Raw genomic sequence first — 25,339 nt, forward strand, 5'->3', positions numbered from 1 at the left:
CATCTACTATGCTGCCCTGGGGCTGCACTCTTCCCGTGGGGAGTCACACTACCTCAGCTGCATACACCATCAGCCCCAGCGGTCGGCCTTGTAGCGGCGGTCCGCACTGACCGCAATCCACGGGTGGCGTAGTCGGACATAAAACCATAAAAACCCCTATAAAGACTGCCACTGGTTTGACCACCCTGAGCCACGGGACCAGGTCGCCGCCACGGTGACTACAGCCCACAGCATCCCACAAAAGGCCCGGTTCCGGGTTCCCCACGCGGCCCAGGGGGCGAGTCAGGAAAGAGACGCTGATTCCAGCTCTGTATCACTCAGTTTACTGGGTGCTGCAGTTGTGATACAATCACATTTTTCTCTGCTGCAGATGTAGCAGAGCTCAGTTGTTGAGCTGTGTATAACCCCGCACACAACACTGATTAGCAGATTTCTGTGTAAATAGTATAGTGACAGAGAGCTGCTAATCAATGCTGGTGGTGGGGTTGGACTAGGTGGCAGGACGCCAGTTGTCACAAGTGATAATCTCCTGATGACAAAACACTGATTGTATTGAAACAGCAAAATACAGCCTAGTAATTGACATATCGCTATTATCAGGGTCTCTTCCGCTACATCATGGTGCTCTCAGAAAACATAGCAAAAACCTACTGACAGATTACCTTTAAAGGGAATGTGTCACCCCCCTGGGCGATATCAGACCTCTACTATGTCCATACATGGTATAGAAAAGTAAATCTATACTTACCTGTATGGCCCATAGTAGAGGTCTGAATGCAGAGAAAAGCACTTTAATCAGTTCTTTTTTCCACAGTCTTGGCGTCCAGGGGAAGCCAAGCAATCCCCGCCTGTGTGCTTATTATTCCCCCCAGTCCCCGCCTATCTGCTTACTGTTCCTCTAAATCTCCGCCTCTCTGCTTAATTATCATCTCCCCCCTCCCCTGCACATCACAGGCCCTGTGACGTGCACTGTGCTCCCTGACTTCCCGGGCATGCGCAAAGCGCCGCTCACATAGAGCTCACATAGCGCACTTTGCTTCATCCCGGCCCCTTTGCCTGTGCACTGCGTCGCAGGTTTCTATTGTGCAGGCGCTGGGGAGTCACTGTCACTTTCCGCCGCTTGCGCAATAGAAACCTGCGGCGCAGTGCACAGGCAAAGGGGCTGGGATGAAGCAAAGTGCGCTCTATGTGAGCTCTATGTGAGCGGCGCTTTGCGCATGCCCGGGAAGTCAGGGAGCACAGTGCACGTCATAGGGCCTGTCACAGGGCCCTGTGACGTGCAGGGGAGGGGGGAGATGATAATTAAGCAGGGATTTAGGGGAATAGTAAGCAGACAGGAGGGGTTTGCTTGACTTCCCCCGGATGCCAAGCCTGCGGAAAAAAAATTGATTAAAGTGCTTTTCTGTGCAATCAAACCTCTACTATGGGCCATACAGGTAGGTATAGATTTACTTTTCTATACCCTGTATGGCCATAGTAGAGGTCTGATATCTCCCATTGGGTGACAGATTCCCTTTAACTAAACGTAGATTTCAGGGGGGAGGGGTGGGTCAAAAGCTTTCACAGCCACAAAAAAAACAGGCTAAATAAATCAGAGATCACCCTTTTAGTTTTGAATCATAGATCCAGGATTGCTAGATTTTGCTACAGATAAACCACAGCCAGCCTTACATTCCCCATTCCTTTATATTGAGGTCATGCAGATGAATGGCCATCTGTGTATTACATTGGCATCTCAAGTGTACCTGTTCTGCTCTGCTCTTTGATTAATAGGGCATATGGAGAGGAATTGTCTTCATGAGCAGAGCCATATCTAGACTTTCATCTGAAGCAAACATTTAGTTTATTACTTTCGTCTTGTATTTTGGACTAAGTCAGTATTTAGTATTTTCCTTTCCACCCGACACTCTGTAACCTGGGCACATGCGCCGGCCCCCCACCTCACCTACACAGCTGGCACAAGACAACCCGTTTAACCGGTCTGAAGCTAGATGCAATAAGACGCATGTTCAGCGTTCATGTTCTAACCCATTTTCTACATGATTGCAGTGTGTGAAAATGTAACAAATGTAAAATAACACAAAAGTATTACTTCTGAATAACTTATTTTCTATTTTTGTTCAGGGAGCATTCTGGGGATTAGTAATTGGACTATTTATTGGTTTGTCACGGATGATCACAGAATTTGCTTATGGCACTGGAAGTTGTGTGAAGCCCAGCAATTGCCCAGATATCATTTGCAAGGTGCACTATCTATATTTTGCAATGATCCTGTTTGCATCAAGTAGCTTCATTGTATTAGGAGTGTCCTTCATGACTAAGCCCATCGCTGACAAACATGTGAGTAAAACGTATTTAATATATTGGTCATTCATATTCATTAAAAGTATACCATTCATTGGCATCAATAGACAAAAAATATTTTTGACAACACTTCACAGTTAAAATCTATGTAAAAAGATCTCAGTTGTTTGTTTTAGCAAATAATTGCATTGCTCATAAATAACAAAGCTAAATAATCATTCTAATCTCTGTGTTGTGACACTCCCCAGTCTTTCCCCTGGAAAAATATTAATAATTTTACAAGATAGTGCTACCATTCTTCCCTTAAAGGGGTATTCCCATCTCCAAGATCATAACCCAATATGTAGTAGGTGTAATAATATTAATATTAGCAAATTCCTCCATTTAGAAATGTACTATGTTTTTTCTGATTCTCTGTGTCACTTATCTCATGTGCAGGCATTGCAGGACCTTAGGTATCCATGGTTACGACCATTGATATAGTGAGTTAGCTCATTGCTGATGGCTGTAACCATGGATACCTAAGGTCCTGCAATGCCCTGCACATGAGGAAAGAGACAATGAAAAACCGGAAAACTATACTACATTTCTAATTTAAGGTATTTGCTAATATTAATATTATTACACCTACTACATATTGGGATAGGATCTTGGAGATGGGAATACCCCTTTAATTCATTGCCCTCTATTACTGAATAAGCTTACCGTCTGAATGGATTACAAATCATAAAATGGAAACAAAGGAAAAAAAAAATTAAATATTTACATAGATATTCATCAAATTGATATAGAGTAAAAGTGTAGAAATTATGGCGTACAATAGTGAAGTTATAAAGGATGGCCACATGCCCATGAACCTTCTCTTCTCCTACCATCCATCATCTCTTTTGATTTGTTGGCCCGATTCCGCTTCATTCTTGCAGCGTGACACACACATGATATCAAACTGGGCTCACTGATCAGAAGAGGAGCAAGGGATGACATTTGGTAGGAGGCTACAATTTGATTGTCATGGAATACTGACATGGCTGCTGAACCAGGGTGGTACGAATCGATTTGCTCAATTTTGTTACAATGGCAGGTGTAGTTCTTTTATACTCAAGAAATCACTTGAAATGCCAAACTATTGTGTGTGTGTTCTCAAGTAGCGTGAAGTACAATAAAATTATATTGTGGTATCATATTAGCCAGAAAAATCGATATAAATACTTTTATGCCCAAAAAAGACAAAAGCATTCTAGGAGTGATACCTTTATTGGCTAACTAATTTGTAAACCTGCCTGAAGGAGCCTCTGAGCTCTGAAAGCTTGCAAATATAATTCTTCTAGTTAGCCGATAAAGGTATCACTCCTAGAATACTTTTGTCTTTTTTGGGCATAAAGTATTTACATCTAGTAGAGTGAAAAAATTGTGTAGTTGCATTTTAATTTTAAAATTATACAGGCAAATAAAAATGTCTATTATAATCACCTGATTGAATAGGTAGAGTCAGCTCTCCTGACTTGTCTGTATTAATTAAAGGGAATCTGTCAGTAGGATCAACCCTCGTAAGCCATCTATATAGGAATCTAGGTCATAGCAAGCTGGATAAAATGATACCTTGATATTTGTGATCCGATGTCTTATTTCAGAGAAGTACGCTTTTTTTTTATATGCAAGTGAGCTGCTAAAATTTGTAATATACAGGTGCATCTCAGAAAATTATAATATCATCAAAACGTTAATTTATTTCAGTTCTTCAACACAAAAAGTGAAACTCATATATTATATAGAGTCATTACAAACAGTGATCTATTTCAAGTGTTTATTTCTGTTAATATTGATGATTAAGGCTTACAGCCAATGAAAACACAAAAGTCATTATCTCAGTAAATTAGAATATTTTATAACAGCTTGAAAAATGTTTTTAAAATCCGAAATGTTGGCCTACTGAAATGTATGTTCAGTAAATGCACTCAATACTTGGTCGGGGCTCCTTTTGCATTAATTACTGCATCAATGCGGCGTGGCATGGAAGCGATCAGCCTGTGGCACTGCTGAGGTGTTATGGAGGCCCAGGTTGCTTTGATGGCAGCCTTCAGCTCGTCTGCATTGTTGGGTCTGGTGTCTCTCATCTTCCTCTTGACAATACCCCATAGATTCTCTATGGGGTTAAGGTCAGGCGAGTTTGCGGCCAATCAAGCACAGTGATACTGTTGTTTTTAAACTAGGTATTGGTACTTTTGTCAGTGTGGACAGGTGCCAAGTCCTGCTGGAGAATGAAATTTCCATCTCCAAAAAGCTTGTCGGCAGAGGGAAGCATCAAGTGCTCTAAAATTTCCTGGTAGACGGCTGCGCTGACTTTGGTCTTGATAAAGCACAGTGGACCTACACCAGCAGATGACATGGCTCCCCAAACCATCACTGATTGTGGAAACTTCACACTAGACCTCAAGCAGCTTGGATTGTGTGCCTCTCCACTCTTCCTCCAGACTCTGGGACCTTGATTTCCAAATGAAATGCAAAATTTACTTTGCATTTACTTAGTGTCAATGACTTCCTTCTGGACATCTGTCAAGTCAGCAGTCTTCCTCTTTATTGTGGAGCCTACTGAAACTGACTAAGCGACCTTTCTAAACACTTAGGAAGCCTTTGCAGGTGTTTTTTGTTAATTATTCTAATTTACTGAGATAATGACTTTTGTGTTTTCATTGGCTGTAAGCCATAATCATCAACATTAACAGAAATAAACACTTGAAATAGATCACTCTGTTTGTAATGACTCTATATAATATATGAGTTTTACTTTTTGTATTGAAGATCTGAAATAAATTAACTTTTTGATGATATTCTAATTTTGTGAGATGCACCTGTACCTTGCCAGATTAATCTGATTCCTTCTCAATCTATCAGCAATTTCTGCTTGCTTTCCACCTCTGCGCTCCCCTCTCCATAGACTTCAATAGGAAACTGTAACCTGATCCCTCAGGGAACTGGCAGTCTGTCTTCCCTTGAGGAACATACATTTCAGCTGTATTTCTGAGTGAGTTATCAGTTCAGGAAAAAGGGGGAAGGGAATGAAGTAGGTCATAACTCATAAATGGAGAAAGAATACTATTTCTCTGATAAGATAAATTACAGAGCTTTTTACCATTGATCAGAGCAAGAAAAGTTAAAGTCCCATAGAAGGACTAAGTAAAAATTGAAAAAAAAGTAAAAAAATCCTAAAATAAACAAACAAAATGAAAAAAAATATTAAACCAATAAATAGGTATATTCATGTAAAAAGAATAAGCAATAACTACACTATGTTTTGCGTATGAAGGAAGTTCATATATCGGTACCTACTTGAGGAATGTTGTGTATACACATGAATACCGATTTTAAGCATATGTAAATGTCTTGTGGAAATGTATGTAAAATTACTGTGTTTCAGTTTTCAATAAAATGAATTAAAATAAGCAAAAGTACACATATTTGGGATTGCCGCGTCTGGAACGATCCGACCTATAAAACTGCCACATTAGTTAACCCCTTCAGTGGACTCTGTAAAAAAAGACGCATCCAAAAAATATGCATTTGCATCATACCGCCAAAAAGGTGGAATAAAACGCGATCAAAAAGCCAAATGTAAATAAAAATGGTATCACTGAAAACGTCATCTTGTCCCACAAAAAAACAAGCTGACATACAGCTACATCAGCAGAGAAATAAAAAAAATATATAGCTCTCAAAATATAGCATGCAAAAACAATTATTTTTTCTATAAAATAGTTTTTAATGTGTAATAGTGCCAAAACTGTATGAAAAAATAATAGAATAAATATATAATTGTGGTATTGCTGTAATCGCACTGACACAAAGAATAAAAGTCTTAGCACTTTTACTATAGGTGAATGGCATAATAAAAACCCCCAAAAAACAATTCCTGAATTGCTGTTTTTTGTTCTTTCTGCTTCCCAAAAATCAGAATAGAAAGAGATCAAAAAATGTTATGTGCCCGAAAATAGTACCAATAAAAACAGCAACTCATCCTGCAAAAAAAAGCCCTCAGCAGAAATATAGAAAAATATAGCTCTCAAAATATGGCAATGCAAAAACTTTTTTTTTTGCAACAAAAAGCATCTTTTAGTGTGCAATAGCTGTCAAACAGAAAAAATATAAATCTGGTATCATTATAATCGCACCGACCCAAAGAATAAAGTCGTCTAACCATTTATGCACGAGAAACAGGGTAAAAAAAAAAATTCAAAGCAATTCTTGACCTGCTGTTGATTTGTTCATACTGCGATCTTTTGGAGGCAGAAAGTCTCAGCTCACCTTGCGCTCTGCACTGAGCGCTTACATCAGGTTTTCAGACAGCCCCCCAGGGGAAAGTTCCCTATGATGAGGCAGATGGAGTCACTTTGTACTCTGTTTTGCCTATGTGCCTATGATCCAGCTTGTCTGCCTTGTTAAGAGTGCATAAAAGCACAGTCGGTCACAGTTTTGTGCACCTCTGAAAAGAAGGATTCCGCTGAACAGAGGCCATATGGACTGCCTCACTATAGTGAATGAACCCGTTTGGGGTTTCATCTGAATCAAGTCATTTGGAGATTTAGATGGAAACCCCGATGTAAGTGCTCAGTGTAGAGCACAGGATAAATGTGATCCAAAATGTAATGTAAAGTGTTCCCAATAAAAGCTTCAACTTAATCGACAAAAAAAGCAAGTCCCCAATCAGGTCCGTCATCTGTCAATGGAAATATAAGGGGCTTCTATGTTGCTGGTAGCACAAAGGCTCTGGAAAAGCTCTATTTTTCCTCGTCCCCCAAAAGAAATTCAGCCAATTCTGTGCTCCCAAATCCAAATGCCCATCTCCCTTCTGAGCCCCACAATTTCCAAATTTCCAAAAAGGGGTAGAGCTGGTCATGCAGCGGTATGGTGGAATGAGGGTTACTGTAGATGTAGGCTTGGCAGAAGAGGTGGGTCTTCGGGTTCCTTTTGAAGGTTTCCACTGTAGACGAGAGTCTGATATGTTGGGCTAGAGAGTTCCAGAGTAGAAGGGATGCACAGGAAAAATCTTGTATGCGATTATGGGAAGAGGAGATAAGAGGGGAGTAGAGAAGGAGATCTTGTGAGGATCGGAGACTGCGTGCAGGTAAGTACCGGGAGACTAGGTCACAGATGTATGGAGCAGACAGGATGTGGATGGCTTTGTATGCCATGGTAAGGGTTTTGAACTGGAGTCTCTGGGCAATGGGGAGCCAGTGAAGGGATTGACAGAGGAGAGAGGCCAGGCAATAGCGGGGGACAGGTGGATTAGTCAGGCAGGAGAGGTTAAGATAGATTAGAGTGGTGCAACAATGTTAGAAGGGAGGCCACAGAGTAGGAGGTTGCAGTAGCTGAGGTGAGAGATGATGAGGGCATGCACTAGTGTTTTTGTAGATTCTTGATTAAGAAATGTGCGAATCCAGGAAATATTTTTGAATTGGAGTCGACAGAAAGTGGAAGGGGCTTGGATGTGGTTTAAAGGAGAGATCAGAGTCAAGGGTTACCCCAAGGCAGTGAGCTTGCAGGACTGGGGAGAGTGAGCAGCCAATGACCTTGATGGATTGGTCAGTTGGGGGGTTTGAGTGAAATGGGGAAAGATGATGCATTCTGTTTTGTCCATGTTCAGTTTTAGAAATCTAGCAGAGAAGGAGGATGAAATGGTAGACAGACATTGTGGGATTCTGGTTAGTAAGGAGGTGAATAGTGTCCAGAGAGGTAGATCTGTGTGTCATCAGCATAGAGATGATACTGAAAGCCGTGGGACTCTATCAGCTGTCCCAGGCTTAAGATGTAGATGGTGAAGAGCAGGGGTCCTAAAACTGAACCTTGGGGAACACCAATGGAGAGGGGGTGATATGAGGAGTTGGTTTGCTAGTTGGAGACGCTGAATGTCTGGTCTGTTAGGTATGAACAGATCCAAGATAAGGCCAAGTCTTTGATGCCAAGATATGAGAGAATCTGTAGTAAGAGGGAATGGTCCACTGTGTCAAAGGCAGAGGACAGATCCAAGAGGAGGACCGAGTAGTGTCGCTTGTATTTGGCAGTTAGTAGGTCAGTGGTGACTTTAGTCAGGGAAGTTTCAGTGGAATGATGCGGTCGAAAGCCAGATTGTAAGCGGTCAAAGAGGGAGCAGGAGGAGAAGTGGGAGAACAGTTCAAGATGGACATGTTGTTCCAGTAGTTTTGATGCATAGGGGAGAAGTGATATGGGGCGATAGCTAGACACAGAGGATGGGTCAATGTAGGGCTTTTTGAGGATGGGTGTGATCGAGGCATGTTTGAAGCATAAGGGGAAGACACCAGTTGTTAGTGATATGTTGGGGCTAAAACAACATTTTTGTGGTAAAAATGTAATTACTAATTACAAATACTAATATATTGTTAACACTATTGGTTGAGCACACAGATGTGCCTGATATGAATAAATAGACAATGTTTTTATTGGCAGCTTTACCGTTTATGCTGGGTCCTAAGAAACAGCAAAGAAGAGAGGGAAGACCTGGATGCAAGTGACTGGGTTAATGAAGAGGTTGAAGATGATGATGATGATGATGAAGAAGGTTAGACATATAGGACTAAATAATCAATCTAAATTGAAAAATAATGTATTTCCTTCTAAATATGTTTGTATTTAGTTGTATTTTATTTGCATTTTTTCTACATTTTTATTTATTTTTTTCAATAAAAACTAGCTGAACATTTCCATTAATGCTCCTAATGTTCATATCAATGGGTTTGCTTCTATCATCATTTAGTTTCCATTCCACCAAGTTCCATTGTTTTTATCAGTATTCTATCCAGTAAGGCTCTGTTCACATCTGAATGATGATACTTCCAATGTGAGACTGAAATATATTCCAATGCATACAGTTGTTTTTGTCACTGATCAGCTGTCCATTGTAAGAAAAAAAACAACATTTTGTTACCATATACCTTGGTAAGGTATAGCCTACTATGTTATGCTATATCACAAAGTTGGTATGTCGAGCCTGGTTTATCTTAAAGAACACTCTGATGGCATACTTTGAGTAAATGGAGCACCAAAAGTAACATAATATTAAACAGTGAGACATAATCTCTTTACAAACCATATAACAATTGTCTAGTTTGAACTTTACAATTCCCTTTAACACTTATTTTTATATTTGATGTAGTGAAGAAAAAGAGTTGCTTTCGAAAGGCATACAACTGGTTCTGTGGTTTCGAGGACAAAAAGGCTCCAAAGCTTACTGAAGAAGAGAAGAAAGCCCTGGAATCAAAGTTGACAGACACCTCAGAATCTCCTCTCTGGAAGAATGTAGTCAATATCAATGGTATCATCTTGCTCGCTGTGGCTGTTTTCTGCCATGCCTACTTTGCATAGATCTGATGTGGTATTAATAGACTTTATTCATTCCACCCACTTCCACATCAGATCAAACATTAAATGGTTGGTTTGGTGACATCTTGTTCATTTGAAAATCCCTTGGTCTTGTGGTAAAAGGGAAAATTGGATGTTAACGTGATTTCACAGTAGAATCTACCCTGTGGGTAATGTTTACCCATGCAGCCCTACAAACATGATACATCAGACATCAGGGTGCTAGGGTAAATGTCCTAGACATGTGCAGGTATTGAACTACATAAACTGCATTGGCCTGCAATGCATGAGTAATGCTGAATGACTGCAATATTTTGCTCATTGAGCTCTACATATTGTCAGGTGCTAGAAATAATGGATATAATTATGCCCCCTACTTTTTGGGTAGAAGATTTATTGTTTTTAATAAAAAATTAATAAATATTTTAAGACAAAATTATACATTTTTGCTTTGTTGTAAACTAATTTCCAAACAAGGATATAATTATGGTCAAATTATAAATATTAATTCAGAAATTTTGCCTTGGAAAGACCTTAAATTATTTAAGCTCTTTATGTAAACAATACGGTAAAGGATAAAAGCGAGGACTCCTGAAACACACCAATAAATGTCAAAATTTGAAACAATTTCACCAGCCTTTTGTGTCCTTCAGAATTATCCCCAGCATACATGTAACTTGGGTACATTACTGATACTTGTAGAACTGATGTGTAGGATATCACCTATTACTATTTCTACATCTGTAGGATAGACTTCCATCACCTGTAGGAAAAAGCCCTACAGACAACCACCTTCTTACTTCTAGAGATCGAAGGGACTCATCCTTCAGAAATTAGTATTTTTTTAAAAATGTAATACTGTACGGGAACCTGTCACTTACTGTATAAAAACACAATTTACCTGCAGATGTAGTGATAATTTGCAGGTAAATAGTGTTTTAATAATGTTTGGAAATTTGACTGGACCAATGGCTACAGGGAGATAATGAAGTTATATTCTTTCACTTGCTTCCAATCATCAAGGCGGTGCAGGGGACTGTAACCGTCACTGCTCACTATACAGTGAGAGCAGGCTGTCAGTCAATGTGCAGGGGGAGTGACCTCAGCACATTCACTGTGTAGTGAGCGGTGAATATAACAGCCCCTTGCACCGCTACAGTCACTGGACATGAACAGCTGCAGGGAGGATATAACTTCATTTTTTCCCTATAGCTGCTGTTCCAGTGAAACATGATTAAAATGCTATCTACCTGCATATTAGAAGGTAATTAGCATTTTTGTGTTTGAGAGGTTCCCGTTAAAAATTAGGATTGAAAAAAATAATTTTTTTCAGAAGGAAGTTTCCCTTTGATTTCTAAGAGTGTGTGGTTATCTGTTGGGCTTTTCTGCTGTTCCAGTTACACTACCGAACATGATTATAACACTATTTACCTGCAGATTACCACTATATCTGCAGGTACATAATGTTTTTGTTAGTTCAATGTAAGAAAAACATTTTTCTTTTATAATGTTTGCCAGTGTTTTATTGTTCTTTTCTAGCAGTGATCAAAGAGAGATAAATGCCCGGAAATAAACAGAAGTTTACTGCTGCTGTAAATAATCTACACTGAACAAAAAAATAAATGCAACACTTTTGTTTTTGCTCCCATTTTTCATGAGCTGAACTCAAAGATCCAATACTTTTTCTATGTACACAAAAGGCCTTTTTCTCTCAAATATTGTTCACAAATTTGTCTAAATCTGTGCTAGTGAGTGCTTGAGTTCAGCTCTTGAAAAATGGAAGCAGAAATAGAAATGTTGCATTTATATTTTTGTTCAGTGTAGTTATAATAGTAGGTGGAGGATTGGAATGATTGGCAGAATGATAGCTGTAATGTTAGTTTAATGATACTAGGAAAAACCTGATGTGAACAGACAGGAAAACACAAGCGTAAAGAGCAAAAGTATCCATTCAACAAAATCTAAGGGTGTTTAAGACAAATCTACGTGTTTATCCCAAAATCTTGTAGAATTGAAATTTTAAGTAGTGCAGTGCTGGTCTCAGGGAAGGTGGGTGACAACCAACTACCATATGCGTTTTCATATGCAAAAGTGGTCACCATCGATGAGCAGTGGCTGAAGCCGTGCCGGCCGCGTGACTGAAAGTTCGAGGCAGCCGGGAGGAATAAAGTCCATTTACTCCTCGCTGTGGGGTTCTCGGTGCTTTGACCGTATGGATTCACAACATTATTAACCTTTTTACTTAGAGAGACAGAGTAATTACACATGCAGCAATTTTTATGAAAAAGTATAAATCCATTTATTTTACATATATGCTGACAAACAATTAAAAACAATTATTTAGCAGACAGTGAGCCATAGTAAATAATGAACCGATCAATTGGGGTGGTTTGCAGGTTTACAAATATATATCCTGAGTGGTATTAACATCAGTTAAATCACATTGCAGTAAACAGTTTAACACCAGTCTTTTTAGTAATCAGAAGGGCTTTATCTTCCCCTCTCCACGGGAGGTAGCAAACAGAGCAGAGAAAACACAAGTCACAGTTTAACAGCACACCATTATGTGTATATATATCTCAGTCTATGCCTCAAGTGCAATCATAAATGCAGGCTGCAGACTATCAATGCTCATGTGCCCAGTGCACAGTTACCCTGTGCTGAAATCTCAGACCCCAGTTAGTGTCACCTCACTGAATCAAGCAAGAATATCTCATTTTGTGGTGTTAGCAGTGTTGAATCATGCTATTACCAGTCAGGAAGGCTGTTAGGACCCACTTACCACATGACCCCTGGCCCCAATGCGCATTTCGCACTAGCTTCCTCAAGGGGGCGTGGCTACAGGCTCAGCCAATCACTCTTTTATGTCGGGCTAAGAGATCACGTGCTTCAATCTGTCCAATGCCGACTAGAAGGCGGCGCATGCATTCAGCCCCTCCTACCCTCCCCCCACCGTCCCTCGCTCCTCAACCACGCATATCTGGACATCAGGATTAAGTCACCTGAGTCCAGCATGGATACTGACAGTGATGGACTGTGGAGAGGGAGGGGGGCGCAAGGCACGCGCACCTAATCAGGAACAGGAGAGAGAGAGCACTGTAAACAAAGGTTAACCCTGTAGAGTCTGTTTTGAGGCCGAGTGCCAGAGAATCAGATCTTAAAGGAGAACACACAGAGAATCTCTATAAAACATTCCTCAATCTGCTTATTACATTTTCAAATGTCAATGTGCAGACCGGCATGACATGAGTCTTGCAGAACCCAAAACCTTATAAATTAACCACTTTTTTAGTAAACTTCATTATTACATTACCTACTGGGCTTCTGCAAAACAATGTCTGCCAGTCTGCACTCACATAGTTCCTTCAGATAGGAGTCATGCAGACTTTATATGGGATTTCAGTTTCTTTAGTGTTCTGTCTTTCATATTCAACATGTGGAATCATCAGAATGAATTGACATTCGGCCTGAAAATAATAAGGGCAATTTGATTAGAGCCCGAATATACATAAAATGAGAGAATGTGCTCAGAGAAGACAAACAGGTTAAAAAATATTTTTTTAAAATAAAATGGTTTTGTTAAAAACCAAGGCAATTTTCATAAGTTTCAATTGACCAAAGGGTGCTGCTGATGTGGAGTATTTTAGTAGAACATGGGCCCTAGAGGAAACTATTATAGAAAGGGAGAAAAGCTAAAAGCTTCATTCAAACCCATGGGGGCTCTAGTTCCCAGAACGTAGATCCATTTACATTCCCGTTGTGCTAAGATTTTTCTAATATCGCCCCCTCTAATACCCAACTGGACATGTTCTATACCTCTTACTTTCAAACTTTTGGGATTACTCCCATGTTCCAGTTTGAAGTGTGGTGGGATAGTTTTTAATTCTTCAATGTTATCCTGTGTCTTGGAGGCTATTATATCAAGCACGTGTTCACGGGTTCTGATTTTAAGTTGGCGTGTTGTTAAGCCTATATAAATTTTGTTGCAGTTACAGGTGGCGTAGTATATCACTTGTGACGTATTGCAGGTTATCCTCTGTCTAATAAAAAATTCCCTACTGCCATCAGATGTTGAGAAAGTCTTTGTTCTTACGATGTTGCAACAGGCCACGCAGGCGCCGCATGGGTAACAGCCATTACTCGGTGGTCCTAAGTTAAACAGACTGCATTTTGCCGGAGTATAGTGACTCTTTACCAGGATATCTCTCAAATTTTTACTCCTCCTGGAGGTCATCTGTGGATTTTTAGACAACACTCCGGAAAAAGATGGTTCAGTCTGTAGAACTGGCCAATGTTTTTCCAGAACAGATCTCATGGTCTGCCATTCTGAGTTATACGTTGAAATAAATCTTATGGTGCCTCCCCTACCGGCGCCTACTTGGGTCGGCCGCAACAACGCATCACGTGACACCCCTTTTGCTCTATTATAGCCGTGTTTTATTGTTCTTTTACTATACCCACGTTCTGAGAATCTCACCCTCAGATCCTCAGCCTGCCTCTCAAATCCCTCTTTAGTTGAGCAGATCCGCTTAATTCTCAGAAATTGACCAACTGGGATGGCTTTAACTGTTGAATATTGGTGACCTGACCCTGCATGCAGCAGGGAGTTGACCGCAGTCTCTTTTCTATAGACATCTGTTTGTATTTGTAATTTCTCATCCACTTCTATCAAAATGTCCAAGAATTCGATCTTCTCCCTGCTGCATTTATAGGTCAGTTTAATGTTGAATTCATTCATGTTGAGAGAGGTCATGAACTGCCGGAGCACATCCCCATCACCCTGCCAAATAAACAAAATGTCGTCTATATAACGAAGCCACATGGGGATGGATGACATCATCTGCGCGTCCTCGTCGCCAAAAATTGTTCTTTCCCAATAACCCATAAAAAGGTTTGCGTACGAGGGCGCGCAGGCCGCCCCCATTGCTGTGCCTCGCTTCTGCACATAGAACTGATCTTTAAAAACAAAAAAATTATGTGTGAGGATGTACTCCAGCAGCTCGACCACCAACTCGCATGTTCGACCATCCCAGTTGCTCATTCCGAGAAAAAAGCGGACCGCTTCTATTCCCTGCCCATGATCTATACAGGTGTAAAGAGCCTCTACATCTGAGGTTACGAGTATCATATCTGTTTCTAGGGTAATGTTATTAATCCGGGTGAGGACCTCAGTTGAGTCCCTCACATATGAGGGTAAGGTCTGAGCTAAAGGTTTTAAATAGTAATCTATGAAGATACAAATGGGTTGACAAAGACCCTCCAGGCCCGACACAATAGGGCGTCCTGGGGGCTCCAGAGGGTTCTTATGTACTTTTGGAACGAAGTATATTGTAGGGATTTTGGGAAATTTCACCAATAATCCCTCATATACTTTCTTCGGTATTATACCTTGTGAAAAGGCTTCATAGAGGATCATTTCCAGTTCCGCTGAGAAACTAGGGAGTGGGTTATTTTGAACTTTTAAATATGTATCCCTGTCTTTTAGTTGTTTATATGCTTCTCTTTCATACTTTTCTTTTGGCCACAGTACCACATTTCCCCCCTTGTCCGCCGGTTTGATCACAATGTCATCATATGATTTTAAATCGTCCAGAGCTTGACGTTCTGCTCTGGACAGGTTGTCTAATCGTTTTCTTGTGGTGATCTTTTGGAAATCATTGGTGACCAAGTTCACAAAGATCTCCACTGCCGGACAGGCGGACAAGGGGGGAAATGCTGCGGATCTAGGCATAATATTTTTAGGGAACTTACTTGGTCCTACCTCTGTTTGTTCTTCACTCAGCCTTTCTAAAGACATCAGGGCATCATCTTCTATTTGGTTGGGGGTCCTGTCTTCCAGATTGTTACTATCCATCCCTCGATTATGTACTTTGTGAAGAACCAATTTTCTCGCAAACAAATTTAGATCTTTTACAACTGAAAATAAATCAAAAGTATTAGTGGGTGAGAACGTCAGTCCCTTCTCCAACACCTGAATTTGTGCCGGGGAGAGAACATGGGTAGACAGGTTTATTACCTCCATCCTACTTTTATTTTTGTTGCTCGATTGGGAGGGGTTATTCTTTCCTTTTGGTACTTTTACTGCAGATCTTAGTACCCTCTGACCTGATGTTTCGCCTTCATCTTCTGTTTGGTCTTCCCCTGAGGTCTGTGATATTATAGAATTTGACCTGGGTTTTAGATCAGAGTATTTAGTTTTTTTGCCACCTCGAGATCTTCTTCGCCACCTATATATGTTATTCTGGCTGAGATCCCTGATGTCCCTCTGAAATTTGTTGGTCTTACTCTCATAGATTTCTGTCTCCCATTTTGTGAAACTAGTCTCCAATTCTTGATTTAGCTTGCTTAAGGCTTCCTTATCAAGAGTTTCCTGCAGATTTTTCTGTAGTTCCTCAATTTCCCCATCCATCTCTGTAATACACTCTGAGTTGAGCTGAGATAGTAAGCCTAAGAAGGTCAAGGAGCAAGATGTAGCTGCTTCCTCCCATTTTTGCCTAAAGCATTCATCTCGTATTTCAAAAGATGGGAACACCTGGACTCTGAGTCCTCTTGGAATTAGATTTTTCTCCCGGTATTTACCCAAAAACGCTCTATTCCACCAGATACGTGTCCGCTTCAGCAGCAACCCCTTTAATCTCTCAATCATTTCCTGTGTGTCTTTATTGCCTTTATTTAAAACCAATGTCGGTTCATCACAGATGATTCCATTGACTTTAGATAGCCATGTCACTTCACGTGCCTTATAATCCATATTAGGAATGCTGGTTGCTGTGAAAAACACAGAAAAAGTTATAATGTACCAAAAAAAAACCAAAAACCTGTAGATTAACCCTGTGTCTACATTCTGATCGTGTATTTTGACATAATAGGTTCTCTTCAATAGTGAAACATTCTAAGAGAGAAGTATACGTCTTAGAGACCATTTGCCAACTTTGATTGGGAATCTGAAGGGGAAAACTGGATTTATTGTTACTGAGGAGAGAAATTCAATGAATCTTTCACATGAATTTGGTAAATCCCAGTGAATTTAATGAAAACTTCAACTGTGGATGCTTTTTTAACCAAGTGTTGGACAATCACATTCCACATAAGAAAATTCCTAACTAGTTCTTGGATACTGCTTTTATAATCTGCAAGAAATGTACAGTACTGTCCATAAGTTTTAGGCAGGTGTGGAAAATATGTTGCAAGGTACAAATGCTTTCAAAAATAGAAATGCTAATATTTTATTTTTGACAATTAGCAAAATGCAAAGTGAAAGAAGAAAAAAATCAAAATCAAATGAATATTTGGTTTTATCAAGTAGATTGATCCTCGGAGATTGACTTCAAGTTGAATTACCTGAAATTTTCAGTTCTGGGCGAATCTAAACACTTTGAGATTTGATTCCCTGGAATCGTAAAAAGGAAAAAAACATGCCTGGCACCATTTCCCGCACTGCTGAAGCATCAGAGAGCTGGCTAACGATGCTTTGCATGGCCATGCGGGCTTCACCATAATGCACTGCAGCTATAACATCACATATATATCTGGGTATATCCCAGTTTATTGAGCAGATTATCATATCTTGTACGTTAGTCTCCAGTACCTGGGTTATCAGAGATCTCTCTTGCTCTCTCTTTTCTCTCTCTCTCACTTTTTCGGTCTCTCGCAGTATTTCCCCCTATCTTTCTTTCTCCCTCTCTTTCCAAACCTCTCGCTCTCTCTCCATCAGTCTGTCTCTTCATCTCTATGATTTGCAGTGAATACATTCACCACAAATCTATTTTTTGGGGAAAATTCTGTGACGTTGACGAACTTGAATTTAAAACGATCCGCTTATATCTAGTAACTACCCTTTACTTTTAAAACTATTTCAGTTCTTCTAGGTACACTTATAGGTACACTTAGGGACTTTGTGGGATTATAGTCCGGTGTATGAGTAATCATTTATACCAAACAGGTAGGTGACTGTGATCATCATTTTCATACGTAGGTTGAAACACAGTCATTAACTCAAACAAGAACAGCTGTGTAGAAGGCTTAAAACTGTGAGGAACAGGCAAACTCTGCTACGGAGGTGAGGTTGTGGAAGACAGTTTCATTTCAGAGGTCATACACCATGGCAATAAGATACAAGGTAGTTATAATGCATTAGCCAGGTCTCTCTTAGGGAAAGATTTCAAAGCAGACTTTGATTTCAATATGCCGTTCAAGCTGTTTTAAAAAAGCACAAAGAAGTGGGCAACGCGAAAGACAATGCACACAGAGGTCAACCGAGGAAACTTAAAGGAGCAGATGAGAAATACATCATGCTTACAGCCCTTCAAAATTAGAAGATGTCCAGCAGTTCTACTCCCATATACTGTTTGGAAAAGTCTGGCCAGAAGTAGTCTTCATGGAAGAATTGAGGCCAAGAAGCCATACTTTCATCATGGAAACAAGGTCAAGCAACTCAACTGTGCACACAAAAGGAACTGGGGTGCAGAAACATGGCAGCAGGTGCTCTGGACTGATGAGTCAAAATTTTAAATATTTGACTGTAACAGAAAGCAATTTCTTCGTCAAAGGGTAGGAATGTGTTACAATGATTAATAATAATTAGTGTCTGCAGGCAACAATGAACCATGGTGGAGATTCCTTGTAAGTTTGGGGCTGCATTTCAGCAAATAGAGTTGGGGATTGGGTGAGGATTAATGGTGTCCACAATACTGAGAAATACAGGCAGATACTTATCCATTATAAAGGGTGGGCCATTTATATGGATACAACAAAATAAAATTGGAATGGTTGGTGATATCAACTTCCTGTTTGTGGCACATTAGTATATGGGAGGGGGAAAAACTTTTCCAGATGGGTGGTGACCATGATGGCCATTTTGAAGTCGGCCATTTCGGATCCAACTTTATTTTTTTCAATGGGAAGAGGGTCATGTGACACATCAAACTTATTGAGAATTTAATAAGAAAAACAATGGTGTGCTTGGTTTTAACATAACTTTATTCTTTCATGAGTTATTTACAAGTTTCTCTTTGTTTACAGCCATTGACATGTCGCAGAGGTTAACACGTGAGGAGCGGATATAAATTGTGTTGATGTCTGGTGAACGCAGTACCCAGGTCACTGCAGCAGATTTCAATGCAAGACACCCTACGAGACCACCCATCTCCCATGCTACAGTTAGCAAACTGCTTGCCAAATTTTGTGAAACAGGTTCAGTGTGAGATTTGCCAAAATGTGGATACAAGAAAACTGTCACGAATGAAGAAACATCAGTGGCTGTCCTAGCTTCATTCAGCAAGAGCCCACAGCGCAGCACTCGCCGCATGTCACTGGAGAGTGGCATCAGTTGAACATCCTTTTGGCGGATATTGGCTACTCACAAATGGCACCCTTAAAAAATCCAGCTGCTGCAGCATCTCAACGAGGATGACCCAGATGGGGGCATTGAATTTGCAGAATGGGCAAAACAAAAATTGGAACAGGACCCTGGGTTTACACAGAACATTATGTTCAGTGATGAGGCAAACTTTTTTGTGAATGGTGAAGTTAACAAACAAAACCACCGCTATTGGTCTGACACTAACCCACAGTGGATAGATCTCTCCAATACTGTTGGAAAACAAAAATTGATGGTATGGTGTGGTATATGGGGTACAAAGATAGTGGAGCCATTCTTCATCAATGGAAACCTCAATGCCACTGGATATCTGAAATTGCTACATGATGATGTGTTGCCCTCTTTACGCACTGAAGATGGCACGTTCCCTGAGTTTTCCCAACAAGATGGTGCACCACCACATTATGGGTGTCAGGTACGACCATTCCTACATGAACAGTTTCCTGGAAGTGGATTGGTCGTTGTGGGCCAGTTGAGTAGCCACCAAGGTCTCCCAATCTGACATCCTTAGACTTTTATCTTTGGGGTCTTTGGGGTCATCTGAAGGCAATTGTCTATGCTGTGAAGATATGAGATGTGCAGCATCTGAAACAACGGATACTGGAAGCCTGTGCTAGCATTTCTTCTGCGGTGTTGCTATCAGTGTGTCAAGAATGGGAGAAGAGGGTTGCATTGACAATCCAACACAATGGGCAGCACTTTGAACACATTTTATAAGTGGTCATAAACTTGTAAATAACTCATAAAAGAATAAAGTTACGTTAAAACCAAGCACACCATTGTTTTTCTTATGAAATTCTCAATAAGTTTGATGTGTCACATGACCCTCTTCCCATTGAAAAAAATAAAGTTGGATCCAAAATGGCCAACTTCAAAATGGCCGCCATGGTCACAACCCATCTGGAAAAGTTTTCCCCCTCTCATATACTAATGTGCCACAAACAGGAAGTTGATATCACCAACCATTCCAATTTTATTTAGGTGTATCCATGTAAATGGCCCACCCTGTACAATACCATCGGGGAGACATTTGACTGGCTCCAAATTTATTCTGTAGCAGGACAACTACCCAAAACGCACAGCCAATGTCATTCCAGCGTAAATAACAGTACTGGAAGTGATGATATGGCCGCACAGTACCTTGATTTCAACCTCTTTGAGTTTGTCTGAGATTACATGAAGAAACGGAAGAATTTGTGCAAACTTACATCCACAGAATCAGTATTCCAAAATGCCTGTCACTTTGCTGTTCAGTTGGTGCAGGTGGAAGCAATTGAGTAGTGAAGCTAAAATTAAGTCCTGGCACTCACAACTTCATTGGACTTCCTTTGATTTCCACTAGATGCATAGAAGATCTGTGGTTAGTTCTCCAAGATATTTAGAACAACCTCCCTGCCAAGTTCCTTCAAAAACCATGTGCAAGTGTAACTAAAAGAATTCATGCAGCTTTGAAAGAAAAGGGTGATCACACCAAATATTGATTTTAGATTCCTCTTTTGTTTACTCACTTTGCATTTTGTTGATTGATAAAAATACATTCTTGAAGGCATTCTTACTTTGCAGATATTTTTGGCCTAACATTAGCATGCGATTATAGATTATTTATTGGTTGCTTAAATGTCAGCCTCCGACACTAGAAGAAGTCATATGCACAGCGAAACGCACTGTGGGCACTTCACATTCCCCATACCTCCAATCTATACGAGTTTAAATAGGCAGGAGTGAGTAAAGTCGTAAAACAATAAATGGAACAGCATTACTGTAGGAGGCACACAGCAACCAGGCACTTAATACAGTGTCACGATTCATCAAGCATAATATGTGACTTAAAGAACACTATGTGAAATATATATTGCTCCATAAAAATAGCAAGTGATTGCTTTATCCTACTTCAACTATCAGTGTTTCTGGAATCAACATGGTTGGATGAGCATGGCTTGCTGGTCCTTGCTAGCAGCATAGTTTGAATAAACAATGTTGTGTTGTACATGTGTTTGAAGGATACAAGGGTAGCTATACAGTACTGGGCATATGGGGTAAAGTTCATCTTAGAGAAAAGCAAATTGGCAGAAGAAGACTTCCAGGCCATGCAATTCTCCTCTTGGAAAATAAATAAGTAAACAGCCTCTTCGGAAAGGACGCTAATGCCACCCATTGAAAGTAACAATCCAAAAAGTCAAAATTGACTCTTTAAAGAGGCTTGTAATAAAACTTAGATTATACAGCCAAACCTGAACCTCCATTTGCAGACATGTTTCGGTGGGAGTTTTTGTTCTGCGTCTCATCAGTGCAAAGCAGGAAAACTGGTTGGCTGTGCGAGAGATCTTTGATCAGAGATGTAAGGAGTAAAGTCTCCAATTCTGGAGAGCGCCAAGTTGACTTAAAAGTCATTCAATGCTTGTTTGGAAAATTAAATATGGGGCGTGGCCTGAAGGTGCACAAGAATGGTCGCATCTTTCTGTGTCTCTGATGCCTGAGCTCTTGAAATGTAAATTTAAGGACTAAATTGAAGACTGGGAACCTAGCTTACTTGACTACAACCTCCCTGGATATTCCTGGATCATTTTGAGACCTCCCCGGAATCTACAGACCTTACAATGTGTAGCGCCGGTGTCTCTGCCTCGTAGCGCCGGTGTCTCTGCCTCCTGCCCCTCTCCCCTTGAAGAGACGCCGACCCCCTTAATGCCACGGCCCCGGTTGGGGGTGCTCGCTCCTTCATCCTCCCTCCACGCCGACTCTGCCCGGGGTACACGCACTGCACGCAGATCCCTGGACACTGTGCTTAGGGCGCACGTGCTTCCTGCCCTGCCTCTTAAAGGGACCGCGCGTCATCTTAAAGTGTCCCCAGCCAATGGTCGGAGGACACTAACTACTTAAGACACCTCCTCCAACATGGAGGTGCTTGTGCAATGTTGAAAGTTTGTTGCTTAAACACTCTTGTCAGTTCTTAGGTCCCAGTGCATGTATCACCATTTACCTGCCAGTCTACCAGCCCTGCCCGCCTGCCTGTCTACCAGCCAGGAAACTGAGCTTACAGTATTTTTCAGACTATAAGATGCATTTTTTTAACAAGAAAAACTCTTGTTAAAAAGTGTGTGCATCTTATAGTCCAGAGGCAGCTTCCTGTGATGGAGCAGAGCGCTGATACCGCGTCCTCCCCGATCACAGAGAGCTGCTGTCTCCCCTCCTGCTCTGCACTAATCTATGTGACTGGTGCAGAGCAGGAGAGAAAGCTTACCTACAGGAATGGGGGCTGCAGGAGCTGAGCATCATAAGGACCTTCTGCAACAGTAATTGCAGGACCTTTCAGGTCATGTGACTGATCACATGACCTGAAAGGTGCTTGACTTAATCAAGTGGAAGTTCCTGCAGATGCTCTTCTGTTGCAGCCTGATCAGGAACTGCAGGAATGTGGTAATGTATAGTGTGTGTGTGTGTGTGTGTGTGTGTGTGTGTGTATATATACACACGTGGTCAAAATTGTTGGTACCCCTCGTTTAATGAAAGAAAAGCCCACAATGGTCACAGAAATAACTTGAATTTGACAAAAGTAATAATTAATTAAAAATCTATGAAAATGAACAAATTAAAGTCAGTCATTGCTTTTCAACCCTGCTTCCACAGAATTAAAAAAAAAATAAACTCATGAAATAGGCCTGGACAGAAATGATGGTACCCCTGAAAATAATGTGACAAAAGGGACATGTTAAATCAAGTTGTGTCCACTAATTAGCATCACAGGTGTCTACAATCTTGTAATCAGTCAGTGGGCCTGTATATAGTGCTACAGATACTCACTGTGCTGTTTGGTGACATGGTGTGTACCACACTCAACATGGACCAGAGGAAGCAAAGGAAAGAGTTGTCTCAGGAGATTAGAAATAAAATTATAGACAAGCATGTTAAAGGTAAAGGTTATAAGACCATCTCCAAGCAGCTTGATGTTCCTGTGACTACAGTTGCACATATTATTCAGAAATTTAAGATCCATGGGACTGTAGCCAACCTCCCTGGAAGTGGCCGCAGGAGGAAAATTGATGACAAATCAAAGAGACGGATAATACAAATGGTAACAAAAGAGCCCAGGAAAACTTCTAAAGAGATTAAAGGGGAACTTCAAGCTCAAGGAACATCAGTGTCAGATCGCACCATCCGTTGTTGTTTGATCCAAAGTGGACTTCATGGGAGACGACCAAGGAGAACACCATTGTTGAAAAAAAAACATAAAAAAGCCAGACTGGAATTTGCCAAACTACATGTTGACAAGCCACAAAGCTTCTGGGAGAATGTTCTTTGGACAGATGAGACAAAATGGAAGTTTTTGGCAAGGCACAGACGGAAAAATGATGCAAATCAAGAAAAGAACACTGTCCCTACTATGAAACATGGAGGAGGCTCCGTTATGTTCTGGGGCTGCTTTGCCGCATCTGGTACAGGGTGTCTTGAATCTGTGCAGGGTACAATGAAATCTGAAGACTTTCAAGGGATTCTAGAGAGAAATGTGCTGCCCAGTGTCAGAAAGCTTGGTCTCATTCGCAGGTCATGGGTCTTGCAACAGGATAATGACCCAAAACACACAGCTGAAAACACCCAAGAATGGCTAAGAGGAAAATATTGGACTATTGTGAAGAGGCCTTCTATGAGTCCTGACCTAAATCCTATTGAGCATCCTATTGAGCATCTTTGGAAAGAGCTGAAACATGCCGTCTGGAAAAGGCAACCTTCAAACACGAGACAATTGGAGCAGTTTGCTCATGAGGAGTGGGCCAAAATACCTGTCGAGAGGTGCAAAAGTCTCATTGAGAGTTACAGGAATCGTTTGATTGTAGTGATTGCCTCAAAAGGTTGTTCAACAAAATATTAAGTTAAGAAGAACCATCATTTCTGTCCAGGCCTAATTCATGAGTTTATTTTAAAAAAAAATTCTGTGGAAGCAGGGTTGAAAAGCAATGTCTGATGTTCATTTGTTCATTTTCAAAGATTTTTCTTTTATTATTACTTTTGTCAGATTCAAGCTATTTCTTTGACCATCGTGGTTTTCTCTTTCATTAAACGAGGGGTACCAACAATTTTGACCACTTGTATATATATATGCATATGTCTGTATGGGTATGTAGCAGAGTTGTTTGTGTGTCATTATGTGCATATAGCAGAGCTGTTTGTGGGTCATTATGCATGTAGCAGAGCTGTTTGTGTGTCTGTATGTGCATGTAGCAGAGCTGTTTGTGTGTCTGTATGTGCATGTAGCAGAGCTGTTTGTGTGTCTGTATGGGCATGTAGCAGAGCTGTTTGTGTGTCTGTATGGGCATGTCACAGAGCTGTTTATGTGTCATTATGTGCAAGTAGCAGAGCTGTTTGTGTGTCATTATGTGCATGTGACACGCCCCCTGGGCCTGTGTTGTGCAGGGGAACCCGGAACCGGGCCTGTTGTAGAATGCTGGGGGTTGTAGTCTACGTGTGGCGGTGACCCGGTCCGTGCCCAGGGTGGTCAAACCAGTGGCAGTCTTAATGTATAGCAAATGTCCGACTACGCCACCCGTGGATTGCGGTCAGTGGGGACCGCCGCTGCGCTGCCGACCGCTGAGGCTGATGTTGTTTGCGCAGCCGAGTATGGGATAACTCCCCACGGGAGAAGTATTGCCTCAGGGCAGCTAATGTGAGAGATGATGGGAGTGATGGTGTGATGGTCCCAGTGCTAATGGTGCTGGTGCGGCAAGGAATCACAGAGACGTGAGGTGCAGTTCAGGGTCTTTACTGATGGTACAAGGCAGACCCTCCCGGGAGTACTGGCTAGTATAAGGGGCCTGGTCAGTCTGCGAGCAAGCAGGAGTTCCCCTGGCCAGGTGGAGTTGTAGGCCTCCCCGTTTATCTGCACTCTTCCTGGCTACCTTGCTGTCAGCGGTTACAAGTAGCCCACGTCCCTGAGTATACCGTGTGGTGCTCACCCGTATGGCTGGTGACTTGGGGCCTTCTGTTAGCCTCCGCTCCTGGATGGCGGCGCTGGTCCCTTCTTTGTGACTGAGCCTCCGGGCTTCTATGGCCAGAGGACCTGGAATCCCCTGCCGGCTGGTTTCTGCTGCTGGGTATATATCAGTCCCCACAGCCTCGGACTCCTGTGTCCGGTTTTAGTAACTTCAGCCAGGGCGAGCTATATCTCTGCTCACAGCCCCTGGCCTTCTGCTTCTGCTCCTACAGAGCTCCTGATGTATCTTTTCCTGTGTCTGGAACTTTACTCCAGGCTCTGACTGACTTAATCCCGCCCCAGACCCAGTTTATAAGGGCAGA

General features: G+C 41.3%; 2 protein-coding genes across 4 annotated transcripts in view; one reads left to right on the plus strand and one right to left on the minus strand.

Moving 5' to 3' along the window:
- The window catches only part of SLC5A1 (solute carrier family 5 member 1), a 133,053-nt gene extending 122,937 nt beyond the window's left edge, over positions 1–10,116 (plus strand). The window contains exons 13-15 of the mRNA XM_073673998.1: positions 2,125–2,340; positions 8,764–8,875; positions 9,470–10,116. Coding sequence (XP_073530099.1) covers positions 2,125–2,340; positions 8,764–8,875; positions 9,470–9,678 — 537 coding nt within the window. The 3' untranslated portion in view covers positions 9,679–10,116. The remainder of the gene's footprint in view (positions 1–2,124; positions 2,341–8,763; positions 8,876–9,469) is intronic.
- Positions 10,117–12,799: 2,683 nt separating this feature from the next.
- Positions 12,800–16,474, minus strand: LOC141258840 (uncharacterized). 3 transcript variants are annotated; one of them, XM_073674009.1, is made up of 2 exons: positions 15,437–16,474; positions 12,800–13,142 (listed from the first exon to the last, which is right to left on the minus strand). In XM_073674009.1, exons 1-2 carry the CDS (start codon positions 16,424–16,426, stop codon positions 13,041–13,043), a joined length of 1,092 nt encoding a protein of 363 aa, XP_073530110.1. In that variant the 5' UTR covers positions 16,427–16,474; the 3' UTR covers positions 12,800–13,040. The 3 variants fall into 3 exon arrangements, with proteins under 3 accessions (XP_073530110.1, XP_073530119.1, XP_073530128.1); XM_073674018.1 differs by having other exon boundaries at positions 15,427–16,474; XM_073674027.1 differs by lacking the exon at positions 12,800–13,142 and adding an exon at positions 13,586–13,644.
- Positions 16,475–25,339: the final 8,865 nt, after the last annotated feature.

This window comes from Phyllobates terribilis, unplaced genomic scaffold (assembly GCF_046119375.1).
Source record: "Phyllobates terribilis strain yellow unplaced genomic scaffold, ASM4611937v1 Scaffold_1__5_contigs__length_1240528914, whole genome shotgun sequence".
Lineage (NCBI taxonomy): Eukaryota > Metazoa > Chordata > Amphibia > Anura > Dendrobatidae > Phyllobates > Phyllobates terribilis.